This window comes from Castor canadensis, chromosome 8 (genome assembly GCF_047511655.1).
Source record: "Castor canadensis chromosome 8, mCasCan1.hap1v2, whole genome shotgun sequence".
Classification (NCBI taxonomy): Eukaryota; Metazoa; Chordata; class Mammalia; order Rodentia; family Castoridae; genus Castor; species Castor canadensis.
In genome coordinates, this window is record NC_133393.1 from 88,232,175 (window position 1) to 88,251,758 (window position 19,584).

General features: G+C 40.0%; 1 protein-coding gene across 8 annotated transcripts in view; it reads left to right on the forward strand.

Moving 5' to 3' along the window:
• The window catches only part of Scn8a (sodium voltage-gated channel alpha subunit 8), a 183,788-nt gene that overhangs the window by 125,981 nt on the left and 38,223 nt on the right, over positions 1-19,584 (forward strand). For all 8 annotated transcript variants that reach the window (XM_074083415.1, XM_074083417.1, XM_074083419.1 and 5 more), the window contains 5 exons: positions 3,154-3,286; positions 8,377-8,615; positions 12,519-12,692; positions 14,564-14,920; positions 18,105-18,575. In XM_074083415.1, coding sequence (XP_073939516.1) covers positions 3,154-3,286; positions 8,377-8,615; positions 12,519-12,692; positions 14,564-14,920; positions 18,105-18,575 — 1,374 coding nt within the window. The remainder of the gene's footprint in view (positions 1-3,153; positions 3,287-8,376; positions 8,616-12,518; positions 12,693-14,563; positions 14,921-18,104; positions 18,576-19,584) is intronic.

Here is a 19,584-nt window from a genome sequence, read left to right on the forward strand (position 1 = left end):
CCCTCTAAAAGTCCTTAAGTGAGGGCTTTGAAAATTTTATTTTTTGGTGTCTTGTATTTTTTTTTCTTTTCTTTGTTTTAACTAAATGGATTTTTTAGCATACTTTGAACAAGTTCACCCCTTTACATACTTATTTTGAAAATTATGATACATTCTTCAATAAGGAATTTATAGAAAAATTGTAACATTTACTTTCATTTTGTAAGGAAAATGATCTTTTCTATCAAAGTATTTGTTAACCTCTTAGATTACTTAAAAATTCCTCAGGTCGCCATCTTAGGTGACTTGCATGTTTAAGGGGTTCTTGCTTCTTCTTCTGTATTCCTGTACGACTCCATTGCCCACCAAACTGCATGCCCTAACCCGTCCCCCCAAACCTTTTAGCCAATCGAGGGAGATTGTGAACCTTTGACCTGGACAAATCCCAGGTGAGGGGCAGGTACAACTGCGTCAGGGATATAAGGAGGAGCCACTGTCAGCCATTTTGTGCTTGTGTGCTTGCTTAGCAGGAGTGAGCACATGCTTGCACCCTCTTGATCAGAGAAATTGCCTTGTCAAGATTTTCTGTCTCTAATTTATATGTGGATTTAAAAAAAAGAAAAAGCCCAACCTGTTGACTGAGGTGTAGCTCAGTGGTAGAGAGAGTACTTGCCTAAGATGCATGCACAAGTGTCTGTGTTCCAATCTCCAGCACTGGAGGAAAAAAATGCTAAAAATTGTTTTAGCTTTCTGATAGGGATCATTAAAATAATAAACTAATGATTTGACTAGGTCTTCTAGACTCTTATTTTCATTAGCCTTTGATTTTATTTTGTTTTTTGAGATAGGGTCTCTCTGTGTAGCCCAGGCTAACTTTGAACTCACCATTCTCCTGCTTCAGTCTTCCAAGTGCTGGGATTATAGGCATATGCCTCTACTACCAGCTGTTTTTGTTAATTTTGTTTTTTTTATTTTTAGGCAGTACTAGAGTTTGAATTCAGGGCCTTGGGCTAACTAATCAAGTGCTCTACCACTTGAGCCACACACCCAGCCATTAATCTTGTTTTTTTAAGGCTAATGCTAATAAAGTCTGAAGATTTTCTCTCTTGTTATATTCAGCTACCTTAGAAAACAGTAAGATACACTTAATACCAAAGGCATATTTTATGTAGTATCATATTCCTTGATGAGTCAGCTAGTCTGTCTGATTTCAGAGCACTTTGGGGGGGTCAACATTATGAAAATTATCTACCAGAATATAAAAGGGACAACTCGGTAAAAATCTAAGATCAATACCATGCCAAAAATAAGTATCTATTGTATAGAGCCCTTCTGTGTTCATTTCTAGATAATTGTCATTCTTAAAATGCAGTAGCTAATCTGATTTATTAGATGTCATGAATAATCAGGCTGAGAATTGTAGCAAAAAGTGGCTTTTCAAACAAATATATCTTATAATGGTTTAATATTTATATAATATAAATATAGCTTATAATGGTTTATATAGTAATATGGCCAGGGATTTGCAAGGAAGTCAGTTGTTTTTCCTTTCCATTTCTCCTCTAGCTCTGCCACACAAACAAGACCCTAAGGTGGCTTGGCAAGGTGCCTTATGTCTATAATCCCAACTACTCAGAAAATAAAGATCAGGAGGATCATGGTTCAAGACCAGTTAGAAGTTAGCAAAACCCCATTTTGTGGTACACATCTATAATCCCAGCTATGCAAAAGGCCATAGATAGTGCAAGGCTAGCCCCAGGAAAAAAACTCAAGGCCCTATCTGAAGAATAACTACAGCAAAAGTGGGGGAGGTTCCCAGGGGCATGACTCAAATGGTAGAGTGCCTCCCTAATAAGCATGAGGCCCTGGGTTCCCTACTCCTACTGCCAAAAAAAAAAAAAAAAAAAAAAGAGAGAGAGAGAAACCCTAGGGTGAACAAATGTGTGAATCAATAAAAAGTCTGATACAACACTTTGATAAGACAGTCTTGTCCACTGCTAGGAACTTTCTTCTCTGCAGTTCTTAAAATGTAAACGTGTATAAGGACAGAAGGATTTTTTTATGTAACTCTCCAAAAGTAATTATTTTATTTTCAAAATAGCCATTTTGCTGTTGATCAGATATATACTTCTCAAGTCTCATGAAAACATGTCTCTGAAGGAGAGTGACTGTCTCTGACCTCTTACCTTCACTGTGGAAAGAGCAGCCAGGTTCACATGGGTGACATTGTGTAGCAGACAACATGGGTACTGGAGAAAGAGGTTTTAAGCCACCTTTCAAGCCTGATCTGATGTAAAATATTCACAAAGAACATAAGCCAGAGAAAATAAGAAACTCTCTGCTATAGCCACCATATCAGTATTGCCTAGGATAAAGCATGTAACAAATATTTTTTATGACAATTCAGTTACGTTTTCCTGCCATTTTTATTTGTTTGGGAATTTGAACATTGCAGATTTACTCATAAAATAAAATTGTAAAATACATATAATACAGGCTGAGGGTATATCTTAAGTAGTAGAACCCTGGGTTCAATCCCCAAATGTATGATGCAATGTATTTCACTAAGATCCCAAATCTTACTATAGTGTCTCCCTGGGACTTAGAAGAGATTTGGAATAGAACTTCAGCTTGCTAGTTAGGCTGATGTTTAGGTGGCCTAATATTTGGAAGGGGTGTAGCGTGATGGTGCTGCTACCCAGGGAAAAAACAGCATCTAATCCTCAGTGTGACAGGAACTTGGCCTCAATGAAATTTCAGGTAAAGATGATTTTGACTGATTTGATCATGTGGACCAATTCTAGCCTAATGCTATGGGTATGAGACTAGGACTCAAGGTCTGCTTCTGGCAGCAGTAACCCTAGGGAATTTAGTCTTTCTGCTACATGCTTGAAATTAACCAAATGAAGTATTTGAATCCCAGCCAGATTCTTGGGTTCATTGTAGATTTACATGAACTTAAATGGCTTGGTCTTATCTACAGAACCAAGGATGATCCATAGTTAACTTGTTTCATTCACTTCTTGAAATGACTAGGATTATAGGATCAAGTTTAAAAACAAAAACGCAGATCCTGTGTTCTTCCTCACACTCTGGACTATCTATCCAGCAAGGCCCAACCTTTTATTTATCAGACTTTTCTCACTGTTTGCTGTTTTTTTTTTTTTTTTTAAGGCAACAACTGAGGTGGAAATTAAGAAGAAAGGCCCTGGATCTCTTTTAGTTTCCATGGACCAATTGGCTTCCTATGGACGGAAGGACAGAATCAACAGTATAATGAGTGTTGTCACAAATACACTAGTAGAAGGTATGTGGCCTGTGATGCCAGTCCAAGATGCTGAGATGTAAATATAATCACTGCCCCTTGATCTTAGTTTTGAAAAATCTCTCTGATTATAGAAATCAGGGTCACAGACTCTTTTTCCAAAGCTACGTGCAGAGATTCAAATGAATTCAGATCGGCTACAAGCATCATACACAGATAGGTAAGAAAGATGAAGGAATGATAGAATGAGCTGGAGAATCTGAAGAAGCCTAAGTATTCACCATTGGGAAGAGCCAACAGGGTGTTGGTAGATATTAGGAGATGTGGGCAAGGCACTGCAGAGATGAAGTGTTGGAATCCCCTGTATAGCCTCTGCCTCACAACATGTCTTGCTCTCTTTTCTAACTACTTACAGCCCTTTTGATTTTTCCTGAAGGAAGAATGTACTGTGTATTTCTCCTCTGTAATTCTGCCTCTCTCCAAACACCCCCACATATCCATAAATATATCTGATGTGTGACTAGGTAAGATGAAACCCCTCTTACTTTGGGGACTTTGTGCCACAGGGGAAAGAGCAGCCACTGTCAAATCATAGCCCACCTGCAGTGATGTTGCTGTCAGTGCTGAATTCTCTGTGCTACAGTGTTTCTCTGTAGCACAGCCTGGCATGCTGGGGAATAGTTGAGAATTTCTTTTAGACCATAATACCCCTGGTAAATACAAACCCTCTCTCCAGTCCTGCTATATATGCCCATATCCTCACAGTGATGATCTCAGTATCTAGGTTTTCTCTCACAAGATTCTGATTGATTCTACATGTGTCTCCTTCTTTGGGTTCATGTTGATTTGGCTGAATCTAGATGCCCAGACTATTCTTGAGGCCTCAGTTACTGTTCTCAGAATTCAAAAAGCCAGGCTAACCCAGCACTAATCAGAGTCTGAGATAGGGACTCAACATTAGTTGAGATAGGGATACTTAACATTATCTTCTAGCCATGGGACACCTTATTTTTTGAGTAATGTAAAGCTCAACCCGTCTACCATGTTTGTGTCAGTGGGGGAGAGAGGTGCAGTGGAGGGAGAATCCCTAGGAAGGAATTCCTAGGAATGTTTGTATCCCCACTTATGTCAAGCAATTGAACCATACCTAACTACACTAATCTTAACAATGTGTCAAGTAACAAGAGTATTGAATGAACTGCTTTTCATTGCATAAACAACCTCTGTTCATTCTAATCCATCAGTGCATCCATTCTAATCCATCAATGAGATACAGCAGTTATTAGCTGATTGTCCAGTGTGTGACAAAAGTGGAGACTCAAACAATATTGTCAAATTGAATTTTGGTGTGCTTAGAATGGTGGGGAGTGTTGGTGTTGCAGAGTTCCTTCTGGAAGCCTTAGAGGTTTCTTTCCTCTGCTGAGTTCAGTACAAGCCATTGGTGCATTTTAAAATTCTCTTTTCTTCTTTTCCCTGTCCTCTCCTTTCTCCCTGTGCTGCTATACTCATTCTCTTCTCCCTGTCCTGCTATACTCATTCTCCATTCCCCACAAACCAGCAAACACATTAAACAAAAAAAAAGGTGGAAGCGTCACTCAGGGTCGGGAGAGAGCTGAAACTGTGTTTCTAAGCAGGAAGCCATTCCAGTTTTTTCCTTTCCTAAGCTGTTTACATAGCCTGCACTTGTCCTGTCTTTCCTTCTCAGATGCTCCTCCTATCGCCACTCCCTGCCCCCTGCCTTGTCCTTGACTCCATTAATTAATGCCGATGGGACAGAACTGTTATAAGCAAAGAGTAATGAATAGCCTGAATAATCTGAGAGAGGAACTAAAGGACATTAAGAAGTACCCATTAGTATTTATCCATTGGTCCCTCTGTATTTATGACTTGGTACATTAAAAGGCAGCATTGAATGAATAATTATTCCTGCTTCCCAGGCTTGAAATTAGGAAGCGCTTTGGATTTAATCTTTAGATTTACTTTTTTTTCTCTCCTAATCTTTAGACTTAATGTTTAGATTAAAATAATTACTTTTGGAACCAAGAAGCACATTCCTGCCAACCTGAAGCTTTAGAAACCACAGTAGAAAATTTCAGAATTCTTTAATTAATGAGAAAATCCTGCTTGCTCCACATCATCCCATCCTATGGCAAGCATACTTACCAGGATCCAGTAAATTCAGCTAAATTCACAGATAGCAGAGCCATAGCTTTGAGGCTGTTTCAGGGGTTAGGTGGGGTGTAGGCAAAAAGTAGTGTAGTCTCACTTCTCAAAGCAGCAAAGCTGTTAGAGAATAGGAGACCGTGAAGGAAGAATGAAGAGTTAGTGATGGCACTTGACATTAGTGACTCTTGGGTATAACACTTTCAGACGCTCCCTAGATGGAACTGGCCATAGGTGTTCTGCCACTCTTTGTTTATTCAGTGCTTTATTCAATTGGCAAGCATGTAGGGTCAGTTCAATTACTCATCTGGTGCCTGAATTTCCTATGCAACTGTAGGCTCAGGGTGAGTACTCTTTAGCACTATTCTTCCCAGTGCTTAGCACAGTGCAGCTATTTAAAAGTTGTTGAAATGAGTTGAGAGAAACCCTTACCTTTGGAAACCTCCTGGTCCACCAAAGCCACTACCTTGGCAACTTACAAGGCCCTCTCTCAAAGCATTCCCAATTCCCATGAGGGCTGAGACCTGCAGTAACCCCTCCAAAAATGTCCAGAAGCAAATTAGGAGAAACCAAACCTCTGGCTTCCTCACTTCCTTACATTAACCCATCCCCAGACCAAACACTTGACCATCCATACATGTAAGGCTAGTAAGAATCTGCACAGTCCTAAAGTCACTTTGTAAATCTCCCTGTTCACCAGGCATAGTGGCACTACCTGTAGTCCCTGCTACTGGGGATACTGAGGCAGGAGGATCACTTGAGCCTGAGTTTGAGGCCAGCTTGAGCAACATAGTGAGACCCCGTCTCAAAAGTAAATAAATGAATAAATAAATAAACCTCCCTGTTCACCTGGTAGTCTTTTCTAGCTGTTACGCTCCACATTGTTTTACTGTCTATGGAGCAGGTTATCCTGGGGATCTCCCCTGCTCAGTAATTGCAGAGAGGAGATACCTAGAGTGTCCCTGTAGGGACCTTCTTGGGGCCCTTGCTGTTGGGCAAGACTTGGAGCCTAGTACATTATAAAACATGACAGTTGTGTCATCTGTCAGAAATGTGAACAGTCGGGGCTTCAACTTCCACGTGACTGGGAGCTGCAGACACTTGAAGAAGGGAGGAAATAAAAAAGGGAACGGAACCAGATTTCCAAATATGTACTATAAGAATTTATGGAAATAAGAGAACCTTTTCATTTTCTTTTTTGGGGAAGAAAACTAAATTTACCTTGGAAAGGAGGGAGTTCTATGAGGAAGAAGCCAAAGCAAATTTTCTTCACAGACTTCCTTTCCCACGCAAACTCCTACGTGGCGCTTACTGTGGCCCTTAAATCTGAAAAACCAAGGCAACCATTTTCTTAGCAACCAGGCAGCCAATCAAATACTCCACCAAACCCACCCCATCTAAAATAAAGCCATCACCATGGGCACCATCCAGCTGGTTGGAGAAAGGGAAAGGAGACTGATTTATGGCAGCCATCTTGTTCTTGGAGAAATGTTGGGAAACTTTTTTTTATTCTCTAAATGATTTTGGTTTTGTCAGCAGAATTAGGCAGGGGGAGAGAAGCTGTTATAGCCAATCCTGCAGAAGCAGTGCCTCCTTTCTAAGGATTATCATTTGGACAGGTTTTCAGATATACCTCTTAAAGAACATTCTCTTACTAAGAACCTTGGAATTTTGTAATTCCATACTTATCTTGAGGAGAGCTTTGTTAACATAGGGTAAAAAAAGGTTGATGTGACTGCTTCTCTGCCTTTGCTCTACAATCATTCTTTTAAATCTTGGTTTCATATATGACCAGAGTGATCATCTAGTCTGGAGACTCTGCAGTCTGGGGGTAAGAGCCCTGGGTAAGACTCTTCTCTGGGAGAAGTGGCTCAGGAGGGAAGAAGTCAGTTGGTTAGATTGGGCTCCTATTCCTGCTTTAACTAGAGCAATTCCTGGCTTATCCATTTTATATATTGGGGGTCACAAGAGATCATGTTGGAAAAAAAATGCTTTTAAAAGAGAGGTTAGGACAAAAGAGCAATAAAAAGGAAAGAGGAAATGAGGAGGAAGAAGCTACAGAAAGAGATTAGAGAGAAAGGAGGAATGAGAAGAGGAGGGGATACAACTTAACATTGCTAACTCAATTGTGAATTGCCGACTCATCAAAGGTGGGGATAGCGACCTGTACTTCTTTGACAACATAATACACATCCACTTTATGGCTGGCTGATGGCATATTTTCTGATAATGAAGATAGTAATAACAGCAAATACTTTCATAGCACTTACTCTCTGGTATGGTATTCTGAGGCCCTTCAGAGATAGTGTAGCTTAGTTAATTCCCACAGCAAATTGAAGTAACTTGCTCAAAGTCCCATAGTTAGCAAGTGTCCTAGCTGGTATTTGAACCCAGTTGTGTCTGACTTCTGAGTCTATGCTTTTAATGGCTTCTCTGATAGCAATTTAATGATACAGAGTATAATATAATACCTGCCCTTTAGTGAGGACTTACTTTGTGCCATGCACTGTGCTGAGTCATCTCCTCCTTAATCCCTAGTCAGATTCATAACCTCATGAAATGAGCTTGGATGACTCATTTAGTCCTAGAACCTATAAAGTCATTGCCCTGTTTTACACATGGGCCAATGGAGGCCTAGAGAAGTCCATTACCTTGCCTGAGATCATGCAACTGGTGAGTGTTGAAGCAGTTGAATTAGGGAGTCAGACTTCAGAAGCCAAGCTTCTAAACACCATGTTCTATCCATACAGTGGGTAAATTGAATCTTCTTTATAACTAAATCATTATTGTTAGGGAAAGGACTTGCCCTTCCCTACCAGAAGGAGGAGGAAACACTTAAGAATGTCCACACTCATGTACCCTTTATTCACATAATAATAATGATAGTGACCTGACCAGAAGAGGATACCATGTGTCCTCTCTTTTCTCTCTGTGATTGAGGTACTATCTTTGTTCTTTACTTACTCCAGAGCTTGAAGAGTCTCAGAGAAAGTGCCCACCATGCTGGTATAAGTTTGCCAACACTTTCCTCATCTGGGAGTGTCATCCCTACTGGATAAAATTGAAAGAGATTGTGAACTTGATTGTTATGGACCCTTTTGTGGACTTAGCCATCACCATCTGTATTGTCCTGAATACGCTGTTTATGGCCATGGAGCACCATCCTATGACGCCACAGTTTGAACATGTCTTGGCTGTAGGAAATCTGGTAAGATGGAGCACTGTCTCCTGATATTATGATTCGAATGTCTTCTGCCTGTAGGACATCTTTTTCTGATATGAGAAGCTAGAGTTTAGTTGACAAGAAAGTAATAGTTAATTGGAAGACAAACGCAACCACATATGCCACAGCACCAGCCTACTGCGCACTGTTGTGATCCCTCAGCTGTTTCCTCTTTCTGCAGAATTTTGAAGACGTCATTTAGAGCTATTGGCAGGAAACCAACCATGGTGACAGAATGGGAGACAAGGGACAGTGGGTTGGTTTCAGCAGCCTGAGCCAAGGACTTCTGGTTGTTTTTTGTTTTGTTTTGTTTTTTTTCCATATTCTGTTTCTCACATTGATTCGTGCATTGCTCCAGAAAATCACTTCCCCTTTCACCTTAAGTAAAAACCACCCCAAAATAGTGAGCTCTTCTAGTGCATTAAGCACTGCATGTTCACATACACCATTGGCTCTTACTTATCCATATGGGGACTTTTTAGTGGGACATTTTTAATTTGAGGCTGTTTACCCCTCCAATCCAACTTCTGGGAAATCATCCAGTTTCTGTCATTAGTTGATCTGTGCCAAATGTATTTTAATGTTAGCTTAAGTCATATATTTAATTTATTATTTAGAAGATAAATACGAAGTTTTAAAAACATTATATAGTGTATCTTCAGGTCAAATAGTTATGATTTAAAGATATCTGTTTTTACATCTTTAGTATTAAAATCAGGAGCTTATGGAATTTTAATAGGTAGTAAGGAGTTGGAAAGAAACCTCTAGTCATCTGGACCTCATTATTCCTTAGGGGTTGTACCATGGGTATGTTTCACATCTAGCTCTTAGCGTTTAATTTCAGCATGATCTCTGCCCAGTGTTTTCTGTACTCCTGTTTCTCCTCTCTCTCTCCCCTCCCCCCCTCCCCGTTTCTACCTTAAATTTTAATACACTGTTAATGTATAATATCATTCTTAGTTCTCATTCTGAAAACATTCTCCAGAAGAATTCCTTGGTCTTTCCTTAGCTTCCATGACCTTGACTCTTTATAGATTATATGCCAGTCATTTTGTAGAATTACCTCAATTTGGTGTTTATCTGATACTTCCTCATGGTCACACATATATTATACATTTTGTCAGAATATTGCACCAGTTAGGCTGTCTTGCTCTCATTGCGTCTACCAGACACACAGTTTCCTTTGTCCCAAAGGAATGGTGATACTCATTTGATCACAGTTAAGGTGGTATCTTCCAAATTTTCCCCTATACAGTACTCTTTTTCCATTTATAATTAATAAGCATTTGTGAGGAAAACATTTTGAAATTACCTAAATTTCCTGCTCATTCAACTTTTGATTTGTATGGATTTCAGCTTTATTCATGGAGTTATAATGCATTGCTATCATTTATTTTGACGTTTAAACTGTCCCTCATTTGGCTATTGAGAGGCCCTTCAATCTGCTTTCTGTGTCTTTTTGATATGTCCTCATCCTTTGCTTGCTTTCTTAGTACCATGTGATATTCTGGGCTAATTTTGCATTTTTCCTGTCCCACACCTGGAATCAGCCATTCTCAAGAAGCACGACTCTTTTATTGGAAATAGTATTTTGAGATCAAGACTTGGAATCTGGATGTGCTTATTGCTTGAAGCAACACACCGCCCTCTTGGTAGAGGACAAGCCATTTAAAACTTGCTTCCTGTATGTAGTGTAGATGCTGTCACTTCTAGTGCTAGCCCAGCATCACTGGGTTCTTTCTCCTTTTCTATTATTTGTAATTCCTCCAATAATAAGAAACCAGTTGCTGTTACCTTTGATATATTTATATGATCAAAAAGCCACTGCTATATCTTACAACATGGCTACCCTCCCCATGCTGTTCAGGCTCTGACTTTCCATGTGGATGCCCCTCATTCTCCTCAGGCTCTGGCAGCCTATGCCAGGCCACCTCCACATCCTTGTTTCCTGTACCCTACTTGACTATTGAAGCATCACAGGTAGCTTTGATCTCTTGACTTTCCGTGCCAGGTCTCACCTCTGTACCCTGCTAAGTCTGCCACCAATCTGTATGGTCACTCCCCTCACCACTCTCCAGGCACTCGCTCCCTAGGCCATCCTTCACCCTGGCTCAGTGACTATATCCCAAAGTAGACCACATCCTCCTCCCCCTCCTGAACTCTCATATCCCTCAATGGGCCACCTCCCTGTGTGGACACCTTCCTTACCCATCTCAGGCTCCAAAACCCGCATTGGGCCTTCCCTTGTAGGGGTCTCTCCCATTCTGTGCTTAAACTCCCACTCTCTGTCAGCTCCCCTTCCTTCTACAGTGTGGGAACCCTCCCATCCCACTTGAGCCCCAGTGCCTGTGCAGTGTAACTATCCTAGACAAATGCCCTCCTCATTCCAGCTCTAATAGCCCTTCCTGGACTGTCCCCCAGAGTAGATACCTCTTCCTACCATCAGTAGCCCACAACAGATTTTCATCTGCATGGATATCTTGTCCCTTCTCAAGGACTGGCTTTCCATGCTGGACTATACCCTGCATGGATGCCCTGTTACCCTGCTTGGCTTCCAACACCTGCACCAGGTCTCCTTCCATGTGGATCCTAACAGCTTCAAACCTATTGCATAAAAAGTTCTCCAAAAATTTAATATTTAGTGAGAGTCTTGTGTATGTTACCTAGAACAGGTGTATTGATCTTATCACAAGTGGTAGTCCTGGGATTTAACTTTCCTCCAGCATGTTACCTTACTGAGGACTGCAGGATACAGGCCCCCAGGAAATGCAACGTGCATCAGACAGAAGAGGAGGAGAAAAGGATCATAGGGAAAAAATTGTTCTCGCATACAATAAACTACAAACCTAACACTTACTACATTGTTGATTATCATATTGAAAAAAATCTCCAATAATAAGAAAATTCTTTAGAGGATATATTCTCCCAGTAGAATTTTATATAGGCAATAAAACAAGATAAATGAAATTATGATAAGTGGGAAAATTAGGCCTAAGATTTTATGTATTTGGTGATTTTGTAACTGTCATAGTATATGTATGTATTTGAAAAAGCTGAGAATATATTAAAATGTATGCCAAATGCTGATATTACGGATTTTTCCTGTGTTTTGCGTACTTTTGACAATACTCAATTGCTTTTATGACTAGGTTTGACAAGACATAATATCAAATCAGAAATAATACTGTATATTTCTAATCTAATTATAACAGGAGTGATCTTTTTTACAAGTTTCATTTTACTTTTATTGAACATAATTGCATATGTTTATGGGGTCCGTGGCAATGTTTCAGTACATGTATACATTGTGTAAGATCAATTCACAGCAATTACTATATCCATCACCTCCAACATTTACCATTCATTTGTGATGAGAACATTCAAAGTCCTCTCTGTTTTGAAATATAGGATACATTATTCCTAATAATAGTTACCCTGTTATAAAAATAGAACATCAGAACTTCTTCCTCCTATCTAACTGTAACATTGGCCCTTTAACCAGCCCCTCTCTTCCCTATCCTCCCAGTCTCTGGTAACCACTGTTTACTCTCTGCTTCTCATTATAAGAGTGATTTCTTTTTTAAAGCAAACATGTGCTGACCCTTTAAAAGGGTCATGCAGCCTTTTATGCTGTTAAAATTGTTCAGATTATTTTTCAGCTACACTTCAAGCAATGTGAATTGAGTGGTTCTGGCAATAAAGATGGGAATATTGGGGCAAGGACTTCATTCAAGAGGAAAATGAAGTTTTCCTGCATCATGTAGAGTGCTTGACATCCACACATGAGGAAACCAAGGCTGGCTCTTAGAGTTTCTTGGACATGTGTAATGATAAAAGCATCTTCTTTCTATTACTTCTTTTCCTTACCTCCTGCCTCCCCTTCTTCAGGTTTTCACTGGAATTTTCACAGCAGAAATGTTCCTGAAGCTCATAGCCATGGATCCCTACTATTATTTCCAAGAAGGTTGGAACATTTTTGACGGATTTATTGTCTCCCTCAGTTTAATGGAACTGGGTCTAGCAGACGTGGAGGGGCTTTCGGTGCTGCGATCTTTCCGATTGGTATTCCATATTTCTCCAATTTCTTTTAACATTTCCTATCTTGCAATTACTAGAAAGAGCTTTGTATCAATTTATTTGATGGTGTTAAAAAAAAAGAAAGCCTTAGGTGTATTCTACTCACAGATCCAGTTAGCCATTTAGTTGGCTTAGCTACTACTAAAATCTTGAACATTTTCCTGCTAAATGCATAATACAGAAGTTACTTTTAAAAATCAATAAGCAAAAGAAATCAATTTTTAGGAAATTTCTCAGAAAATAATGCTTAATCTAGAAGGTGACGTGTTCCCAAGGGCCTTTCTGAGCTCTAATTTGGTTTGCTAATGAGCTATTTCTTTATCTGAACATCAACCTGAAATGGGAAGAATTTCTCCGTGTTCAAAGATGACTTTTCTAATTTCTTCTATTGTGTTGATTCCTTCCAGAAATTGAGAATAAGATAATGTTTTGTTAAATTACATTAAAATTAGTTGAGCATTGACTATTTTCCACATCATTTGCTAAGAAGGACTTTTTATTAATGTATTTGAATAAGTTAATGTTTAAACTACTAAAATGGCTGAAAGAACCTCCAGTAATCACAGGTGTAAATGATGTCCTTAGTAAGTCTCTGTAAGCTAAGGTAGCTTCATTCAGCACTCATTTCTGCTTCCCTGGCATTAGAACTGGTTTTGGTTTTCCTCTCTAGATGAGGAAAATACATAAGCACTAACCACTGAACAGATTTAAGTTTTTTTCATTCAGATATTCGGTTGATCAAAAGAAGAGAATTAGAATAGAGTGAAACTATTTGTAAAACAGTGATTTCAAAAGGTCTAAGTCATAAATAGCATCTACCATGTTTCTGAAACTCTGTTTACTACTGCTTGGCTTGGGCCTGGCCCCTGGTTGACTTTTTGTGAGTAGTTTTTATTAATCTCCATTAGGAGAGTAAGGATTGAAAGAAGCCTTAGAACTACTATTCTGAATAAATTAGAAGCCAGGCAGGAGAAAAAATATGAGTGACCTGTACACAGGGTAACACCTGATAAATCTTGACCTCTCATCTAAGACTTACATATTCACTTGAAAAAAAGGTTCAAATCAGTGCTGTTGTGTTCTACCAAAATTCCTATTCTATTATATGTCAATTATTTGTTAACTTAAGACATCTGACAGTGAGCTTATTGTTATCATTCCATTGGCCAGGCTGCCACAGGCTTTACGAATTATAATTTTCAGACTGTTTGCCAACACCTTGAAATCATCCATTGTAGAATAAAGAAATTTCATGATGGACAGATACCAATAGTTCTGTCAATAATAGTATTATTAATTCATGTGTGGTACATGTGAAATGGCTTCTACTTGGAAGTTGTACTTTTCCTCTGAGTTATTCTGAGCCTATCACGAAGTTTCACATCAGCCATTGATTATTTATTGGCAAGCAAAAGGGAGAGACTTAGAATTCTTTAAATGCTTGCTTTTTTTAAGGTAACAGATTACTTTTTCTTACTGTCCTTATACTGAGCTTTTGGTTTCCTACGAACCACCTTTTACTTGACATGTCCTCTGAGAAGTCAAAGGAAAAGTCAGTAGGGTCAGTAGGATATGGCTGTGTTCCCATATTTTTTTTTTAAGCGTATTGACTCAGGATCTAATATAGGGACTAGAAGTAGCACTCTTAGATTCTAGCTCTAGATTCTTACTGTGAAGTTGATTAGTTTTTCCTTATCTGTGCCGTTTTTAGTCTGAGGCACTACTGGAAACTTCTGGGAATTTCCCAAGGGCACTAAATAAATTTATGCTGACCTTACTGATTTTGCATACTTTTGTTTTCACCGTGTGGTGAGGAAATGGGCTGAGTATCATTTGGTTTCATCTGTCTCCTTCAGCTTCGGGTCTTCAAGTTGGCCAAATCCTGGCCCACCCTGAACATGCTGATCAAGATCATTGGGAACTCGGTGGGGGCCCTGGGCAACCTGACTCTGGTGCTGGCCATCATCGTCTTCATCTTTGCCGTAGTGGGGATGCAGCTCTTCGGGAAAAACTACAAGGAGTGTGTCTGCAAGATCAACCAAGACTGTGAACTCCCCCGCTGGCACATGAATGATTTTTTCCATTCCTTCCTCATTGTCTTTCGAGTGTTGTGCGGGGAGTGGATTGAGACCATGTGGGACTGCATGGAGGTGGCAGGCCAGGCCATGTGCCTCATTGTCTTCATGATGGTCATGGTTATTGGCAACTTGGTGGTTAGTACTAAATTTTCTTTTATGTCCTGAACATCTTCCCCTTGGCCCAGAAACCCAGTCTGCTTAGGCTTTCTACTCCCTTCTGTGTCTGTTGATATTTATTCTCTCATGGCCCAGGAACCCTAAGGTGCAAATGACGGAGAGGCTGATTATTTGCAGAGTGTCTACCGAGTCACCACAACCTGCTAACCCTTTTTCATGGCTTAAGAAAACAAAATACAGCAAAATTAAGTGATTTTCCCAAGGTCACACAGCTGATAAATAGCAGGGCTTTTATTTGAACCTTGACTACACAGTCTGTGCTCTTTCAACTCTAAAACGTTTCCTTTTTCTAACCAGGATTTCTTCACCTTGACACTGTTGACATCTTGTGCTAGATAATTCTTTGTTGTGAGACTATCCTGTGCCTTGTAAGACTTAACATCATCCTTAACATCATCCCTAGCCTCTCTCCACTAGCTGCCATTAGCATGCCCCAAGTTTGATAACCAAAAATGTCTTCAGACATTGCCAAATGTCCCCTGTGGTGCAAAGTTTCCTTCCATTGAGGACCACCAATCATGTCACCTTAGGGTTTGATTTTATCTGTTTTAATAGAAAATCACTTTCTTGCTTTATTCTACTCTTTCTACCTGCTGCCTTCTGCATCTGTGTATAAAAGTCACCAGTGGAGATTTTAACATGTTTCTCAAAGTGTAATCACTTTGAGAACTAGCAGAAATGAGATTACATGAGAGTGGCTTAGAAATTCAGAATCTTAGGCACCACCTCAGAACTACTGAATCAGAATTTGCATTTTTAAAAAAATCCCAGGTGACTCATGTGCACAAAACAGTTTGAGAAATAACAATATTATGGATCAGGTCTCCTAATCCCATTTAGAAGTGCAGAGCAAGGAGGCTGGAAGAAAGCAGCTGAACTCAGCCACATTAGTTCTTTCCCCTTTTCTGCCATAAAAAAGCACGCTAACCGAGGATTACTACTCAGTAGCCTGGGAACCAGCCATGGCCCTTCTCATCTTTCAGTTGACTTATAAAATTAGCTACTGTAATGCTTCTGTAATCTCACTCATTCACCATCTCCAACACCTTTCCCTCAGTCCTGGTCCCTCTAAGTCTTTTCATTCCTTCCATAAGGACAATTCCTGTCTAGTGTGAGTAATATCTCTGACTGCACCACCCTCTCTCTCCAGTGTCTCAAGGACATCTCCCCATGCTTGCCTCCAGATACCTGAGTATGTGACTGAAATTACCTGTCACCTTTGCCCCATGACACCTTTTCAAGTTTCCCTTTACTCAGCTCCTCTGCACATCTAGTCTCTAGGGTCCTGTGACTTTGGAATCTTTTTCCATCTCTTTTCTCTCCACTCCCAACAGGTACCTGAATTATCTTAAATGCATCTTTCTTCACACATGTTTTTTCATGCATTTCTATACATACAGCTCTGTTCATGGTATTTCTAAGATCTGTCCCTCCCTTTGCATTCCTATAATCCATCCAGTATTTTTACTTGTCTGAAGACCACCTTCATCATGATCACCCAAGTTTCACTCATTAAAAAAGACCCAAGGCACAGGCATTGTGGCTCACACCTGTACTCCTAGCTATTCAAGAGGCAGAGACAGGACAATCACAGAGGCCAGCCTGGGCAAAGAGTTAGTGAGACCCTATGTCAAAAACAAGCTGGAAATGGTGGCACATAGCTGTAACTGTTGCTTGAAAGGAGGAGTGTAGTCAGAGGCTTGACCCAGGCAAAATGAGTACAAGACCTTATCTGAAAAACAGACTGCAAGCAAAAGACTGGAGTGTGAATCAAGTGGTAGAGCAATTGCCTAGCAAGCATGAAGCCAAAATTCAATCCCCAGTACTGCAAAAATAATAACAAAGGTTAGGGGTGGGCCGAGTCATAGGCCTTCTACCTCAGCTGAGCCTGTTCAGAGTAAGCCAAGGAAATGTGTTTATTAGCAAGCACCCCATACCCTTAGGAGATCCTTATGCATGCTAAGGTTTGCCATTACTGGAGCCTGATCAGACCTTATCAACTCATGCCTGCAACGATCTTGTAACATCTAGCTTCCTCTGCATGTAGCTAATAGGAATACTTTCTCAAGTCTGCAACTATTTTATGTAAGAACCAATAGTGGATCCAATTAAATAAGATTCAGTACCCTAAGCCTGGCTTTCAAAGCCCTCTCCAACTCCATTTTGCCAACTATATTCCTTTGTAATTCTACAGATGTCCCAGATAATACAAACACTGATAGTTCATTTATCATTTCCACTCTCCCACTGTGTACATTCTATTATCTCCATGTGAAACATAAGCCTTACTCTTCTTCCATTGTATAACAAAGTAAGGGACAAATGTAAGTCAGGAAATGAGCACCTCTCCCACTTTTCAAAGGTAGGGTCTTAATAAGAATAAACTAACTAATCTGAAGATCCAATGTAGTAAGATAGGAGATTTGAACAAAAATTAAGCCTTTTTCTGATGACATGACACTTGGCTATACCATAGAATATCATCACTGTCTTGCTGGTGTTCTTATTTTTTTGAGTCAGAGTCTCACTGTATGGCTATCCTAATTTTATTAGTAATATTTTATAATTTATTATAAATAATTTATTCCATTTTATTATAACTTATTATAAGCATTAGGAAAGCAAAGAAAACACTTCTTTTTTCTTCCTCCCCAGTGGTGCTGGGAATCACACCCAAGCCTCATACATGCTGAGTATACGCTGTACTTCTGGGTTATACCCTTAGCCCCAAAATTTGTTCTTGAAATAAGAGAACATGAATTATATTTCAGATCTAACTAATTGATTTATTATATGAAAATAATCCATATCCACATTTTTTTGATAATTTTCTGGCAAAATGAAAATAGCCTCTGCTTTTTGTGATTACAAGAGAAGTAACATATTTTGGGATACAAATGTAAAATTATGCAAGAGTTAAGAAAAGAGGTATTAAACTCCTTGTGTTAAAACCAAAACTAAACAAAATTCCTACTTGGAGACATGAACACTTAAAATATTATACGAGCCAAACAAACACAACAGAAACTCAAGTCTACTACATAAATTCTCTTGGCTTCCAGTTTGCATCCCCTAGTGTATTGGACAACTTTTCCTAATACCATTCTATGTTTGCTTCTTTTTTCTGATGCTACTGGTGTAGGTGCTGAACCTGTTTCTGGCCTTGCTTCTGAGTTCCTTCAGTGCAGACAACCTGGCAGCTACAGATGATGACGGAGAAATGAACAACCTGCAGATCTCAGTCATCCGTATCAAGAAGGGTGTGGCTTGGACCAAAGTGAAAGTGCATGCCTTTATGCAGGCTCATTTTAAGCAGCGCGAAGCAGATGAAGTGAAACCTCTGGATGAGTTGTATGAAAAGAAGGCCAACTGTATTGCCAACCACACTGGTGCGGACATCCACCGGAATGGTGACTTCCAGAAGAATGGCAATGGTACAACCAGCGGCATCGGCAGCAGCGTGGAGAAGTACATCATCGACGAAGACCACATGTCCTTCATCAACAATCCCAACCTGACTGTGCGGGTGCCCATTGCTGTAGGCGAGTCTGATTTTGAGAACCTCAACACAGAGGATGTTAGCAGCGAGTCGGATCCTGAAGGCAGCAAAGATGTAAGGTCCCAGCCTAGAAGCATCCTAGATCCCATGAGTCCCACCAGCCCCAGGGATTGATTCAGCTGCTGTGGGCTTGGTGGAGAGGTCTGCAACAGCTAGTTCACTTTGAGAACCAACTATATGCCCCAATGTCACAATGTCAGGCTAGACCTTCTCTTTTTTTTTTTTTTTTTTTTTAAGACTGGTGCTTGAACTCAGGGCCTTGAGCTTGCTAGGCAGACTATCTACCACTTGAGCCATGCCTCCAGCTCTTTTTATGTTATTTTTGAAATAGCGTTTTACTTCATGAGTAGGCAGGCCTGAACTGAGATCCTTCTGTTTGTACTTTCCCAAATAGCTGGGGATAGCAGCTATATGCCACTACGCCCACCCATTGGTTGAGACAGATCTCTGAACTTTTTGCCCCGGCTAATCTCAAACTGTAATTTTCCTGACCTTAGCCTCCCAAGTATCTAGGACTGCAGGCTTGACCCACCATGCCTGGCTATGTCTTCTCTTGATTGAGCTTCTTGGGATGTTCCTGGGTTAGGCTGGAGTAAACCTTGAGTCCTTCCTTACCACTAATTTGATTGACCTTTAGCCATAAGAATAATCCAGGGCCACATTTGGCTTAGAGTGATTCATTCTTTTCTTTAAGCGGATTTTGATGTTATACCCCATCATGGCAGAAGTTTTGAGGGCCCTATAGTTACAATTTGCCCATCATAAGTTGGATGATAGTCCACAGTAAGAATTATTGAGAAGTCTGGGTACCAGTGGCTCACACCTATAATCCTAGCTAGTTGGGAGGCTAAGATCAAGAGGATCACAGTTCAAGGCCAGTCTGAGAAAATATTTTGGGAGACCCCATCTCCAAAAAATAACCAGAGAAATGTGGGCTGGAGGAGTGGTTCAAACAGTAGAGTATCTGCTTTGCAAGCACAAAGCCCTGAGTTCAAAACCTCAGTCCCACCAAAAAAACATTTTTAAAAAAATTTATGGAGAATAATCACAGCTGGTACATCAT